The 16215-nt window shown below is 40.7% G+C and overlaps 1 protein-coding gene across 1 annotated transcript; it reads right to left on the bottom strand.

The window, feature by feature from the left end:
- Window positions 1-14085: 14085 nt before the first annotated feature.
- Window positions 14086-16005, bottom strand: LOC104451503. Its single transcript, XM_010066141.3, has 2 exons — window positions 15521-16005; window positions 14086-15034 (listed from the first exon to the last, which is right to left on the bottom strand). The coding sequence occupies exons 1-2, from the start codon at window positions 15842-15844 to the stop codon at window positions 14447-14449; spliced, it is 912 nt and encodes a 303-aa protein (XP_010064443.2). The 5' UTR covers window positions 15845-16005; the 3' UTR covers window positions 14086-14446.
- Window positions 16006-16215: the final 210 nt, after the last annotated feature.

The following is a 16215-nucleotide window of genomic DNA, read 5'->3' on the forward strand; positions in this document are numbered from 1 at the left end:
AAAAGCTAAGACGCCTTCCTTATTAATCTTTCCGAGAACGAGGTTCGAGGTATATACCCAACCCTAAAAGAAGAAGAGAGCAAAAGCAAAAGCTGCTGCATCATCAGCAAAGCCCCCTGAGGCAGCAGTGATCAATGAGCACCCAATGAGAAGGAGGAAAAGAAGAGGAAGGCCAAACATGGCCCTCTGGCTCACAGTACACGGACACTCTCAGTGTGGATCACCTGCATATTTATGTTCTTTTGCACATCGCAGATGTGTACTGCTCCTCTCCCTCTCTCTGCTGCGCTCTGTGTGTGTGCTCTTCTGCGTACACATCTCCCTGCTCCTCTGCCACCCTCACTGCTCGTTGTCTACGCACCAGCGTCGCTATAAAGAGAGAGAGAGAGAGAGAGGATCGTTTTGTAGTCATTATTCATTCAATATAATGTGCTGGGGGTGGTGTTTGTACGCTTGATCTATGTCTCAGCTGGTATGCGAGCCCAGTCCTTCCCTCCTGTTATTAATTCTTCACCCTCGCGCTCTTTAAAGCGCTCGCTGCGAAAGTTTTCTTGCTGGATGCCCATAAACGGAAAAGCCAAGATGCTGTTTTCTTTGTTTCAGCGCATAGAATATGTAGACATACTCTAGAACTGCAATCCTCGCAATTCTCTTGCTTGCCTCCTGCAACTGCAGCAGGCACAGAGAGAGAGAGAGAGAGGGATGTTAGGGTTCTTTTTTCGACAAAAGTTTTCTATTCTAAGATCCATCATTTGTGTGAACGCAGCAGCATGTTCATTATCATATTTATCATCTGTCAATAACATAGCTCAGGATTGTTGTTCATAGCGTAGCTAGAATCGTCCCCTCGACAAATTGACTTCATAATTAAAAGCAACCGATTCAGTATTCTACGTTTCTAAGTAAACGCGGATGGACTATTGTTAGACATTTTTCGAGAATGGGTACCTCTCGCATATTACAAAGACTATCCATAACATTCGCCGTACATTTCTGTGTTTGAGGGGATCAATTGTACACTAGGAATACACTATATATAGTTGTGTTGCTAGATTCCTAATGCATGTTTTGATCATTCGAGAACCTACGGATTTTGAATGTGTTTCCTTGATTTACATTTCTAATTTTTCATATGCGTTGTGTTGAGTGAGTGATGGACCACTCCAAATTTAATCTATTGAAAAATAAGTAAGTCATCCAAAGAGTATGAATGAAGATGGATTGGGAACATGACCAGTAGTCACAAGCTTCAATGTCAGCTCAAATCATGTGCACGTCCCTACACTTAGAATACTTAAAAACTAACCATTTAATTTAAACGGTTTCATCATGGTTTTAGAATTGAGTAATTTCACTTTGCCTTAAATCTAAATTATATGATTGAGTTAGCGCTTTATCATATTCTACGATGTTTGAACCCTTAATATGACTTTTGATATATTATCATTATATAGTCCGAAATTTTCAAAATATATTACTCAGATAGGCATAGAAAAATCTTCAAATTGCATAATTTATCATCATCTACGCATATACTTGGAAAATACTAAGCTTCATTAACATCGAAACCGAGTTGAAATCTAAAAGGCCCAATTTTGGATACCGACGCAACGAAGTGATGAATTCGTTGCCTCACGCTTGTTTTTTTTCCTTATCTGATCAAAGGCGACGAAGAATTCATTACGTTGAGTTTGCTTAGATCAAAGGCAATGAAACATCGTTGTTGCTCAAAGCAACAGCGACGAAATTTACTTTCATAGCATTTAGTCATGACCACATTTGCAATGGCAATCTGCTTTTGTCATTATTAGAGATAACCTATAGAGACAAATCGCTTCGACGGATCTGGTCTACTCTAACCTAACAAGGCTTAAACTTCATCGTGCTTGGACTAAACAATGGTGACGAAACAAGATGATGAAATTTTGATTTCGTCACCTTTGCTCAATCCAAGCAAGATGAAATCGATCTTTTTGTTGCCTGAGGTTGTTTCTAATCTGCTTTGACACAACAAAGCTGATATTCCATGGCTATAAGGTGCAGTAATGGCCAAGAAATTTACATTTCGTTGCAATTGGTGTCCCTTAAGGGCGACAAAATTCATGCTCCCGTCACTATCGCTTGGCCTAAGGCGACCAACTTTGTTTTCGTCACAATATCTCGATGGCAATGATTTTAATCTAGTATGCAAGAGACCTAACATCATGTCTTGTGATGTTCTGTATTTGAAACAATCTCATTTCTCCAAAGTTATCCAATGTCGTTTTAATCAGGATCCTCCGTGTATGTTTCAAAATCTCAAAGCGTAAGGAACCTTTTCCACAATTCTCTTTTACAAAAAGAGAACAGAAGTACTTGTCTGTCACCCTGTTGGTTCATGAACTTGAACGTCAGGCTAAATCTTGATATATATCATGTAGGAATTAAATAGGACTAGATACTAGATAGCCTCTAATCAAACTGGGACATACGGCGCAGCAAGCAGTAGAGTTATAGGAAGTACATGGGGCATGTTTAGGTATATCATAGGACAAAACACACGCCATTAAACACTCGAATATGAAAAAATGATGCAATCTCCCGAAGAGAGAGAGAGAGAGAGAGAGGTCAGCAGAGCAAACAATGATCAGTGATTGTGCTGCACTATTTTGGTGAGGGAGACGTTAGTTCAACAACAAGATAGGAACCAAAAGGCTGATCTTTGTGTTCTGGGTCACATGCAACTACACACAATTGTGTAAGTGAGAGAGACAACAGAAACTATACACAGAGAGAAAGAGAGAGGGGCAGATTCTCTCTCTTCTGTTCTTGTTTTTTCTTTCTTGGGTTTTGCTTAGCAAGAAAGCTTGAGTGATAAATCGATGGAATTAGAAGCTTCACCACCACCATCTTCAGAAGCATCAGCATCAGCAGCGACTTCTCCTCCTGCAGGAAAGTTCCGGCCCTCGGTCCAAGTGCTCCTCCCACTTTTTCCTGGAAAAAATTCGTATTCCATGGAAACCCCACCGCCCCATACGTTCACCCTCCTCCTTATCGCCGTCACCTCCACATTCTGCAACAAATTCCCCGGAAAGAACGAGAAAAAGAGCAATCAATCCCTAGTCGGTGTCGCAGAAAAGAACGATGGTCGACCGTGATTTACCTGATCATCATCACCAAGATTGTGAGTGGTGTAAATGGGAGTCCTAGCTGCTTTTGATGGCGGAATCTCCAGATTCAGTCCGAGGAAATCGCAGTCACTGACCCCCATTTTCTCTGGGCAGTTTTCCCTGGCTCTGTTAATGAACAACCCAGCACTTCGCGAATCCATGCGCTTTTTCTGCAGGCAAAAAGAGAAGGGATCTGTGAAACCATAGCCCAATAGAAAACAGACAAGAAAAGGATAAACAAATGAAAAGGCACTGCAGCATTTCCTAGCCTAGAGGCCTTGGCCTTGGGGCTGAGGAACATATAAAAGAACATCTTTCAGCAGTCTTTTCGTTTCATCATTTAAGATGGGACAAAAAGGTCCATAGCCTCCAAGAAGAAAACAAGACTAAAGACTGATTAACAAGACAAAAGGGGTTTCATCATCACTCACTCATCAGCTAATGGAACAGTAACTAGTACTCTCATGTTCTCTCCACTCGCCCTAAAATAAAACCCCTCCAGAACCATAACATCAGTTCTTCACAAGAACACTCTCAACAAAAAAAAAGAAGAAGAAGAAGAAGAAGAAGATTGAAATGCTTTAGGGAAGTGGAAAATGGGGATCGCACCTTGAGACAAACGTCGCAACGGTCAGACACGCACTTCTGGACATTTGGAATTGAAGAGAGCTCTCTCGAGGTCTCCACGGCCTTACTACTCCCGCCTTGACCCACTGGAGCCCCGGCTCCGAACGCATCGAACATGACCCGTGCCCGAACCGACACCCCCGCCTTCCTCCCATGATCAACCCCGCCATCGTTTTTCCTCTCGACCAAAAACCCCTTCCCCATCCCCAGCCCCAGCCCCAGCCCCAGCCCCGTGCTGACCGGCGGCAGATGTGTCGGCGGCGTGCGGTACTGCACAGGGACGCAGCCGACCGCGTCGAGCGAGCCCGGGAACGGGAACCCGGGGCGTTGGGGATTGCTGTGGGGGAGAAAATAGGGAGGAGTGTAGGGTTGAGGGGGAATTTCGGACATCTTGGTCCAGCGCTCCTGGTCTTGGAGCCGCAGGCGCTCCAGCTGAGCCACCCCCATGCCCCTCTGCGGCTGCTTCTTCGGCGGGTGGGTCTTGCCCGTCCTCCTCGACCTCGGCTTGGACGGCTCTCGCCGGTTCTGATCGGCCCCCGAAGTAACGATGCCATTGTTGGTAGCGTTGGTGGTCACTTCGAGCCGCGGGGGCTCGGTTGCGGCCATGAGGAGCGGATGAGTTGCAGCAGAAGTAGCCATTGTGGGGAGAGAGAGAGAGAGAGAGAGAGTAGGCAGGGAAAATCTCTAAAGGAAAAGCTTTTTTTGAGGGAAATAAGATCTCAGAAGGGAGAGCTAGATTTCAGACATGGAGAGGTTTTGTGGTCATGTAGGGGGTTTTTGTAGTGGGCCTGATTTCAAGAACAGTGCTTGTTGCTGTTGCTGTTGTTGGATGAGTACAGGTTGAGGTTGAGAGAGATAGAGAGAGAGAGAGAGAGAGAGAGAGAGGGGGAGAGATATTAGGGGCAACATGTGGATTATGCCATGAATATGTTCAGATTTCGCATGTCTTAATCGTGAGTAAGGCCATACATGTCCCAAACTCTATCCTCCTATGTTCATGCCATTTCAAGTTTTCCATATTATGGTAAAATCTCTGTGCTGTATTTTTGTTTGCTTGTGGTCCAATGCCCCTCCAATCCAATGTGGGTTTTTTTCTTTTGTTTGGAAATAAATATAAGAAGGAAACTCCATATAGAGAAAGCCATCTAGTTTTTTGGCAAATGGTTATGTCCGGGATAAGATGCTGATTCAGAAGATTAAGTGATAAACTCTATCTTCCCATTGCCATATAATCATCCATCTGTCTCCAGCGTTATGTTGATTTCATTTCCTTAGTTAGTGCACTATGAATGTTATGTACATGTGCTTGCATGCTAGGTTAATAGATGGAAATGGTTTTTTGGATTGTCTTTTCATATGTGATAATAATGCTCGTTCCTTCTTCAAGACATATTGTACCTGTGTAATTTAATAGAAAAAACAATATAAAAAATTCCCCATTAATTCTTGATTTGAATTACAGACCCAAAAAAGAAAATTCTTGATTTGAATTACCCAATTGTCTTTGGGAAAGCAAACCATCCCTTGCGACTTGTTATCATTGTATCAAATTTTTCATTCTCCGATAAATGAGAGTAAATTTTTGCTTCTCAGACTTGCTTTGACTATTGATATGCCAATAAAATCCACGTCGAAAGAGTGGTCTTGTGTAAGTTAACATAAATATTATATTCTTTTATGAATGAAGAATCATTTAAATACTCAGACTTTACATGTAGTGAATAATTAAGGGTGAGTACATCTATCAATAGGTGGCCCCTAAGAGATTTCATGTCCCTTTGAGAATTCTAATATGAGACCTACAAGCCTATAAGTTGACATCAAGTATTCTCTATGAAAGGAAAATTTTTTAAAATTTCACAAGAAAAAATCATAGCGGATCTACAAATCCCTTTATCTCCACGAGTCGACTTTTATATTTCAGTGAAATCCCTAGTATGGGTCCAATCAACCAAAGACCAAATTAATCATTCAACTTTTCTCTACATTGATTTGCAAAATCCAGAATAAATTCCATCTATTCACTACCCATCATGAATAATCTAATCTCAATCTTAATTTAGTTAAAAGTTACTATAGAAGTAGAAGCCCGTTACCCTTTTTTCCCTCTAGAATTACTCTCTTAAGCATGTACTATGTTATGTTACTCTCTTCTTATCCCTCTCAACCATCTGTACGTCTCATTCAAGATTTTTTTTCCATAGCCATAAGTGTATTCTTCCATTAGTACCTGCGATTTCAACTTTTTTTCAGTCTGATAAGCTTGTAAACCCATTACAATTTCCATTAGTACCTACAATTTCAAATTTTTTTCAGTTGGATAAGCATGTAAGCCAACAAGATAATCATAGTAATCGAGTCGAAACATTCGAATATTCTTGGATAAGAAAAAGGGTACGTGAGATTAATTTGTTAGGATTGTTTCATGAATTTGTGATGGCTTTGACTCAAATGACCCTACTCGAGGAGCCTATGGAGGGAATAGACTGAGAGAGGGGCGCATTATTCCTTTGGAAGTTACTATAACAAGAAGGTGGACGCACCACAGCCGCCCAGCTAGGCCTTGGCAAATTTCAGCAAGTAATCATTTCCTCTCCTCCTAAAGAAAAGGCCCCTAAGGACACTTGAGTTAAAATAAATTTAAATAAAATGAATTATATACATTTATATATGTAAATGCAAAATGCAGTTAAGATCCTCTGACCCAAAGATCCTGTAATTTATAAGTTTTAATAATATTTGGACAGTGACCGTGCAATCATTTAGAGTAAGATTTGTTCATGAATGTAATGCATCTTGCCTTTGAATAGCGCCCTAATGATGCCTCCACATGCCGTTGAGGCTAAGCCCTATCTCCACAGAACTAATTAATGCCTATTATGATGCTTAGTGCTTAGAATTGCTTCATTTTTTTTTATATCATTTTTAGCCTTAGCAGTTAGAATGCGTAATTAGGGCTCATTTCTGTTAGTACTTTATATAGCTAGTGAGCATGAAGATCTTGTTAGGAGACTAGCAACTATATGTTTTCAGAACCACGGTTGCTTTCGCAAGAATAATTCCAGCTCTCCAAGGAATTACTTTCGAGTTTCAACTGGGTCTAACTAAGCTCCACAAGATCAATGGAGGGTACTTTCTAAAAATGGCTGATTTAAAGAATGCCCATTTATCCAAAATTACATTTTCTCTTATGCAAATAATTATAAAAAAAGAAAAATATACAATCTTATCAATAATATTGCGTATATGCAAAGTCTAAACTTTACCACAAAGCCATGTCAAGTGTCCACTAATCCAATGGCCGCTACATGTGATAAGATAAGCGGAGTACTTCACTACTACGCAATTTAATCTCTTAAGATTAGGTTATAAGAAAGAAACTCCCGCATTTAGGGTTAATTTCAAAACAGAGAGCCTGCCATCGATTGAGTTCGAAAAAATGGAAATTTATTAGATTATACGCTAACAAGACTCGGGACATCAACCGACCAAAAAAAAAGAGAAATAGATGCTCGACTTGTTGCTTTCAAATGTCGAATTCTGAACGGAGAACTTGTTATATCAAGGGACCATCTAGCTTATTAACCTTGAGGTGGGAAAAGAAAAATATTGAGGTTACCCTTGTTCTGAAATTGAAACCGCGTGACCAGATCAGCATGTGTCGCATTTTTCAATTTCGGCATAGGGCGGTGGCAAGGAATGAGATCTTTGAATGCCCAAAAGTTCATACATGCCAATAGTAGTCCAGATTCTCTCAGATTTGGCACAGAAGATCGAACTAATTTTGCATCATTTTATGTAAAGCATCCACTCCGTGATTGTGTAGGGAATCTTGTTTCTCAGCGCGGATTAATGATGCCGGACATGGGGCACTGGTCTTGCCATGCGTGCCTAGGCATGATCTTCTTTTTCTTTGGCATGTTACATAAAGATGTTACAAGCACTAAAAAGATGTAAGTACATAAAATAATTGCTAGTAATGACTAGAAAGCTGCCGAGAATTTAGGGCTATGCTGTTGTAATGTAATGTAAAATGAAAATGCTATTGGATCTTGCAATTATATCAATGCGAAGTAGCCATAGAAATAAATGAAGAATAATAGAGATTTACATGGTTCAATATGAGTATCAATATCTACTCCACAGGAGAACTGCACAAAAGGAAAAGGAAATACAAAGAGTGTGGACCTTTTGCTTGGTCGTGGGAGGAGCTTAAAATACACAGTGATTTGTGCTTGAGCTTTACCATGCAAATGATTTGTTTATTCATAAACACTTTCGACTAAGGTTGTAATTCAAGCGTGAGAAATAAAATAGTGTGCAGGCGATTATAACTTTAATTTTCCAATTGTTAGTGGATTATTTACAATTAACTTTCATGATGGGTTTGTATCGACACTAAGATCGAATCTTGTAAATCTTTAGTGTCATTTATCATTCATTATTTATTTCCATGATGATTTCGCGTTGATTCAACTCCTAGATCCTATTAATTTCTGCATGTTATATTACAACAATTGTGAGCTAGGATCACCTTTTGTATCGAATAATTTGTTAGTGGATTATTTACAGTTAACTTTCATGATGGGTTTGTATCGACACTACGATCGAATCCTGTAAATCTTTAGTGTCATTTATCATTCATTGTTTATTTCCATGATGGTTTCGCGTTGATTCAACTCCTAGATCCTATTAATTTCTGCATGTTATATTACAACAATTGCGAGCTAGGATCACCTTTTGTATCGAATAATGATGAATTTTAGTAGTTCAAACTCAACGAACGTGTATAGAACTATCCGTAGCAGTTGAGATGGTAACTGGCCTTCAACAATAGTAAGAAGTCGTCTAATTTTTTAGACGCTGGAAAGTTCGTGCTACGATCTTAACGAATGGGAAAAAGATCGTGTAAGTTCGTGTTGATCATGGAACGAATGGTAGACCGTCGTGCATTTTTCTCAGACGCGAAAAAAGAAGAAGAAGAAAAAACCAGAGGGCGACACGTGGAGGGGGGGTAGTTGTTGCCAGGGTTAGGCAGACACGGTGGATTCGTTGGGGCCTGCGGCGGAGATTGTGCACCCCCCTACTCCGGCCTGGAATCATTGGGATCTGTGTATGTCCTATCATCAAAGCTTAGAGATGTTCTTCCCCCTTTTTCTTTTTATTTTTATTAAATGGGAAATGCCTAAAGACAAAATAATGCTCATTACAACGTTAGATCCCCTAGGACGAGGAAGGGAGGTTCGCCGATGTGATTTGTTCCCCTAGGACTAGGACCACCCCCAAGCATTAGCTACTCAATCCCCATCACAACCAAGATGCACACTATCACCGTCGCCAGTTGGTTTGGATTAGCCGAAAACAGTAGTTTAGCTAGTGCACTGAAGTTAACAGAAAAAAAAAAAACATAGACGATGAACCTTTGAGTTCCGCAAATCAATTTCTCGCTTCCTCTCTCTCTTTATTGACTAACTGCTTGGCCATCTCTATCAAGAAAATCTTGTAAAATATCTTTGATTGGCTAAAACCTCGCGAATTGAATGCCGCATGCCTTTATTGTAAACTCGGTTACAGGGTATTCATGCCACGACCGAGTTGGTCGACGAATGCTTGCTTTTCCATGAAGCAAGGAGACAGTCGAGGTGAGAACATTGATATTCTTGAATGGGGAATGGTTTGAAGCACTTTGATGCATCCTGACGCTAATTAGACGAGAACCCACTTCCTCAAAAGATCTAAGAGTTTAAAAATGAAAAAGAGAAAATCGGAAACAGATGAACTCTTTGGCATTTTCTCTTCTGAAAGATTTGCTGCTATGAGGGTGGGAGCAACTGATAGTCGTGGCTTTAGGCGACCTGCGAAAGTGAATTGCCGTTTCGGGATAAAGAAGGCAAAACTAGACTCGGCTTCTACATTTCCGCAACCGATTTGGCTCCCCCACCTGGACCACCGAAAGACATCATTTCCCCTTACCTGAATCCCCTTCCCCCCAACTGAGATTCGCTCCTCTCTCTCTCTCTCTTTCTCAGTTCCTCTGCCACACCCTTCATTTCTCCCTCCACCTTTCGGACCACATCTGCCCCTCCCGACGTCGCCATCGACGCCATGGATGGAGGGGCGAACTGGGCATTTCGATGGGGCTCGCAGTAAAAGATTTTATTGCGGAGGGGACAGCAACAGCAGCTGGGAGCTGCTGCGATCTAGACCGTCCGAGAGAGGACGGATCTGCGGGAGGGAAATGTATTATTCGATGGGGATGGCGTTTACGGGAGCCAGATCGATTGCATGTAAAATAGGCGTCGCCATCGTCCGTTAGTTGTTGCGTTGGTGGTACTGCAGAGACGTACGAAAGACCCAGAGAGGACTCGCGGACACGGAAAAAGCTACGTTTGTCTGTGAAATGTCTGATTCTTTTAGGCCCCTTCCTCCTCTCCTAGATAAGGACAGAACCCAAGCAACTCGATGCCCCGAACATGGAGAAAAATGATTAGGGCTTTCGAGTATAGATAGGGATTTATGGGAGGCCCGCTCAATTTTTCGTGAGGATGGTCCATGCTTTTTTGCCATTATCTATTTTATAGATAGAGCGGGTCTTCTCCTCACCAAATTCGGCTTCTCTTTTGAAAGGGTATTTGAAATGAACCTAAAACTAGATTGTTATAAGAGTTTGAGCCTCATATCTCATTTTCGCTTGGATTAAAAGTGTTTAGTGAATCGAGTAAGCCATGCTTCTTTGAAGTATCATGACCACACTTCGAATATCTTATGTGATGATTGTGAGTAGAAGGTGTGATCTGAAATAGATGTCTTGGGAGTAATTAACTTTTCGGCTCATTTTGTTTCATGGAAGATGATTGTTTTAGAAAATGTTTTCTTAAAAATGATCGTTTATATTGCTCGAAATAATTTATTAATGAAAAGGTTTTTGTTATAGACAACAATTTATGTTTAAATATTTTTATGGATGATGAATTTTTTTTTTCATTTATTCATCTTGTTAAGCGATACATACATTCATCTTTGGAAAAATATTTTCTAAGTCATTGATTTTTTACAAAGTAAAAAGAGTTTTAGGTATCTATTCTCAAAAGTTGACTTAGATTATACATATGCTATTATTTAGGACTGCGTTTTGCGTCAAGATATAATTCGGGAAAGGATCCTACGTTTAGCGTTTACTCAAGATAAGATAAAGTCGAATATAGGTAGGGTGTGCATGGTCCTCGGGCGGGCGGTTCCCGACCTAGAACCAGGAACCGGCCGCTAAGGACCGGTTCCAAAAAATTGGAACCGAAATCTACCCGTTTGTTGGATGGATCCACCCGAGAACCGGACCGCCGGTGCGGTCCGATTCCCGGGTGGATCCATGAGACTAGTTCATCTTCGTATCGACAAACCGCTTTCACTTGCTTTGCGGAACAAATTCAGCATTAAGAAGCAATGAACCCCATGAATTTAGCAGGGAAAGAAAATGCATTCCGCACCCACAAATCGGAAACATAAAGTCAACGTTGCGGGCACATACACTGACTCATAAAATTACACCCAGCTAAAACTTCTATCCATCAAATAGGTTAGTTGCATAAAAAATCCCCAACCATATCTCACATGGTAGAAAGATATCTTCTTAACTCACAAACTTACACAACTTCCCAAACTCAAACGAAGAACTTGGCAAAAAATCCAGCTAAATACCACGTTCAAAGATCATCGAAATAGACAAATCAATAGCATGATTAGGGTTTGTTATTAGTAATTTTTAATATTAAAATTAATCGGTCCGGTCCGGGTGGGCGGTGGACGGATCCGCCCATGGAACCGGAAACCGAACCGGTACCCACCGGTTCTCATAAATTGGAACAGGGAATCGGACCAGTTCCCTCAAGGGCCGCTAGTTCCGGGCGGTTTCGGTCCAGTTCCCCGAGCGGATCCCGGTTCTCTTGCACAACCCTAGATATAGGGAGATATAAGCTAGATAAAATTATCCTATAATATAAAAGTTATTATTCTCGAATAATAAACTTATTAAATTAACAAAATTAAAATTATATTTCAAATTAATAATATTTGAATTATAATTTAAGAAATTAAAAATTAAAAATAAGAATTTATTTTTAAATTTAATCTTATTTTAATTTATATATTCAACTTTAATTATATCTTATAATAAAATTCAATCTATAAATTATATATTTATATTTATTATATATTTTAGGTATTTTTGTGTTTTAGGTATGTTAGTACGTTTATTATTTGATAAAATTTTATTAAATAATGATGAAAGGGGAAAAAAGAAATAATAAAGAAAATAATTTTAAAAAGAGGAAAAAATAAATAAAAATAAATTAATGAATAGTATCACGAGAGATTTTTACCATATCTGTTTATGAACTTTAAGGTTCATTTACAATGATATGCCGTTTATATCCAAAAAATATACATGATATGATGTGAATATATTCGACTTTAACAAAACAGTTGATAGAATATAGAAAAATCATAAAATTTCATATCTTGTACTATCCAATCATATCCTGATTAGAAATCCGGACGATCAAATGTAGTCTAAAGGGTCAAGTATTATTTTGACAACGTTGTGTGCATGAATACTCTTTTCTCAGGTATAGAAAAAGATAGGTCCATCAATTGTCGAGCCTCATCAACCTTTTTGAATGGCCATGGCCCAAGCCCAGAAAATCAATGCAGTTCCATCAGCTTCGAGCCTTATTGAAACCTACCAGAACTGGTCGTTCTCATCGGGAAAAATTATACTTCTCGTCCCCATAGTTTTTAGGGCTTTTTTTAATCAAATCTCTGGGGACGGCATCAAGAAAAATGTTTATCAATGTGGACGACGTCGGATCATCATGCTGTAAACACAACTCGCCATTGTAGTTGCCCACGTGGATGCTCACCTAGGAAATTTTTTTAAGGCCTCACATTCCGAAGGTCATATCTGCCGGATTTCGCCGGATTGGGTTTCAAAGTACCTTAATTATAAAACTTAATAACTCGATTACACCAATAAAAAGAATAAGAAATTGATCAAAGAAAACCTAAAAGCAGAGGGACGAAAAATAGAATGCATCCTAGAAACGCACTACTTTTTAGGACTGCACTCGTAAAATTTACTTGAATTTAAGGAAAAGTACAAAAAAATCATAAATTTATTGTACGGATATCAATTAAGTTCTAAACATTTCAATTTGATCAATTTTATTCTAAACATATTAATAATTTTTTAATGTTAGTCTTTCCAACAATTTTTTGTTGAAAATTGCTAATGTAATGCCAATTGTCATACGTGGTATAATTAACACTTATGTGGATAATTTTTACAATTTTTAATTTTTTTGAAATAAACATATTAATTTTCTTGTTAATTTTTTCCACCAAGGTCGACAAGAGTCATCGAAGTCGCACCAGCCACCGGATGAGGGCCTTTAAGCCCTCATTGACTGCGGAAAATGTTGCCCTCGCCTATACCTAGTCAAGGCCTAGCTTTGCCGACTAGGAGGCGGCCTTTGCTAACGGCTAACGAGGGTTTGTAAGGTTGCGCAATGATTGGCGAGGCCTCAACAACCCAAATCGCCGTAACGGAAAAATAAAATAAAACATAAAAAAATTTATTTTCTTTTTGCAAAATTATTCACTACAACAGAATGTTTAAGGTCCAAGTAAGTGGTTTTCTAGCCAACTAAATTGGCAAATTGTAAAAAAAAAAAAAAAAAAAACTTAGAGTTATAATTGACCAGATTTAAAGATTTGAAACTGAATTGATTTCGATATAAGAGATTTTTGGCAATTATCCCAATAGTAAATAGATAGATAAAAGAAGCTGAAGGAGACATCGCAGATTGTAATTGCAATTTTCTTGGTCACGAGTTTCATTTTCGAAAGCAGTACAGCTAAATAGCTTTTCTCATTCTTTGAAAAAAATCGAGTAGTAAATGGAAAAGACGTTCTATCTAAATTTCGAAGCGCGTTAAATTCTACGTGTCCCATCTTTTACTCTTACTTTCTTCTTTTGCGCGCTGAATAAGAAGGCAAGTAGAATTGCCGGGACAAATTGCTTTCCCACATGATCATGATCCGAGCCACCAGTTCGACAACAGGATCAGATCAAATCAAATCAAACCAAGTGCTTAAATCTATAAATTAAGAATTCTGATAATTAAAAACAAGGGGATTATACAGATGAATCCCGAAGGAGAAAGACTACTGCAGAGCAAAAGAACAGACCTCGCGGAGGAAGACTACTTCAGCAAATCTTCCCCACAAAACAATACCAATTAATTCGATCATCGCAAGAAAAAAAGTACCTTTCGTCCTCGTATTTACATTCACCTAGTATCGGAGGACTTGAATGAATTCCAATGTATACATACTCAGAACACAACAATGGCTTCCGAGTGCGGTTTGAGCCGACCCGGATTGAAAGCAGACACCAAAACGATTGACATGAATCGAAAATGTAAAACTTAAGCTCGCCGGTTTCGACGATCCAAGCTTCTGTACCTGGAAGTTCCCCGATATTCTCCACAATTAAATGAGAAGCCGGCGAAAAAAAAATAAAAATCACATCTCCTTTCCTGTAGGCATTAGTTTCCGAACCTCGAACAGAAAATCTCATGAAGCTTGACAAAAAGAGCAGCAACGACGAACATGTTTCAATGCGTCGCGACTCGCAGATGTGCGCCGCAACACTGTTTCCTCTGCAACAGACCTTTCAAGATGATCTTCTTCTTATACTCCGGGGAATCCATGATCGATGACGATTCGTCGGCGATGTCGAATGGGGACTTTGCGCACTTGATTGTGCTCCACCGCGGCATGAGGAGCAGCCAGGTCGAAGTGCAAACGATGGCGCAGACCTTGCCCCACAGGATCAGCGCCGGAAGGGTCAGCAGAAGCAGGCAGATAGTGAAGTTCTCGGAATGCGACGGCCGCTCTTTGCCGTCCTCTAAGGCGCTCGATTGAATCTGCTTCAAGTTGAAGGAACTAGACCGGGTCGACGACTGGCTCCTCCCTCTCATCGAAGAATTCATGCTTGAAGATCGCGAAGAGCTCAGGGAAGGCGAAACAGCTCCTGAAGAATTAGAGCCATCGGACTCAGTCGTTGGGGCCTTGTCGTTGTCCGAAACTCCGCTGCTGGAATTCTGATGCATGAGCTTCAGAATTCTATCTGCTTCCATGGACAGATTGCTGATCGAATCGAGCGAATTCTCTGCGCTTTTCTTCTTCCGCAACTTCTTCGCCTGTCGATCACAAAAAATTCAAAGCCGGAAAGGTGAGTCTAATGAATCAATTGTAACCGTGCTAATCCAATTGCTCCTAAAGATCTACCAAATCATTGTCATAGATGGTAATTAAGATCCGGTGATGATGTAGAATCGAAATCGACCATCAAATACAACATATTGGCCAGCAGTCGAGCAAAACCAGATGGCAGATATAGCAACAAGAATCATCCAACTTCATCTGAGCCCGGAAAAGTAAGAAGGCGACGCAGTTAAACGAGGAACCGTCGACGCGGCAAGACAGACGATCGAGCGAACAATGCTTGGCACATGATCGAGTTGGGACAACGAAATCCCGCGATAACGCGACATCCATGCGCGAGATCGAAGTAGAGAAAAACACGATCCTCGTCGTTGAAACTCGGACAAGCGATCATGCTGTGTTTCGATGTCCATTATAAGGAAAAAAAGAATCATCTTCATCACGGCGGAGAGAAGACTAACCAGAGACGTCTCGAACAACACGGCCCTGGAAGCACGCGCCAACGATTTCAAACCCTTCTTCTTCTTCTTCTTCCCGCGATCGTCGTCGTCCGAGCCATCGTCTCCTTTACCCCCCGACGGAACCTTACGCAGAGCATGACCCTCGTTTTCCTTCGCTGCCACGACCGCAAAGAACGTCTCGTCCACACCCTGCTCGCACCAGTGGTTGCCTCCTTTGTAGTCATCGTCGAGGACGGCGGGCCTGAAGCACCGGAAGAACTTGCGGCTGCTGCTGCGGCTCGCCGCGGGGCTCGGCCGCATCTTCGCCTTCGGAGGAGAGTCCATCGTCGCGCGCGGAGATCAAAGAAGCGGTTCTCCTTTGGCGGGTTCTTCTCTTCCTCCCGCTGCCGTTTCTTCTTCGTTCAGTCGCGCGTTGAATCGTGGAGGGCGACGGCCACCTTATGCCGGCGTTGCCGCTTCGGATTTTGGCGGTGCGGTGCGGTGATTACCCGTTCAAAACGATGTGGCGAAGATAAAACGAAGAGTTTGTAAACTGCGATATATGCGTTAATAATTATTATTACTCTAATCGAATTCGGATTCGGATTCTTTTATTTTTATTTTTTATCTTCGTTTTTTTATTGGATTTGGAATTTTGACTCGGCTTTTGAGTCGGGAAGCGACCTCGGTTGGTCGTCTATTTCGGGCGGGCGTCG

This window comes from Eucalyptus grandis, chromosome 6 (assembly GCF_016545825.1).
Source record: "Eucalyptus grandis isolate ANBG69807.140 chromosome 6, ASM1654582v1, whole genome shotgun sequence".
NCBI lineage: Eukaryota > Viridiplantae > Streptophyta > Magnoliopsida > Myrtales > Myrtaceae > Eucalyptus > Eucalyptus grandis.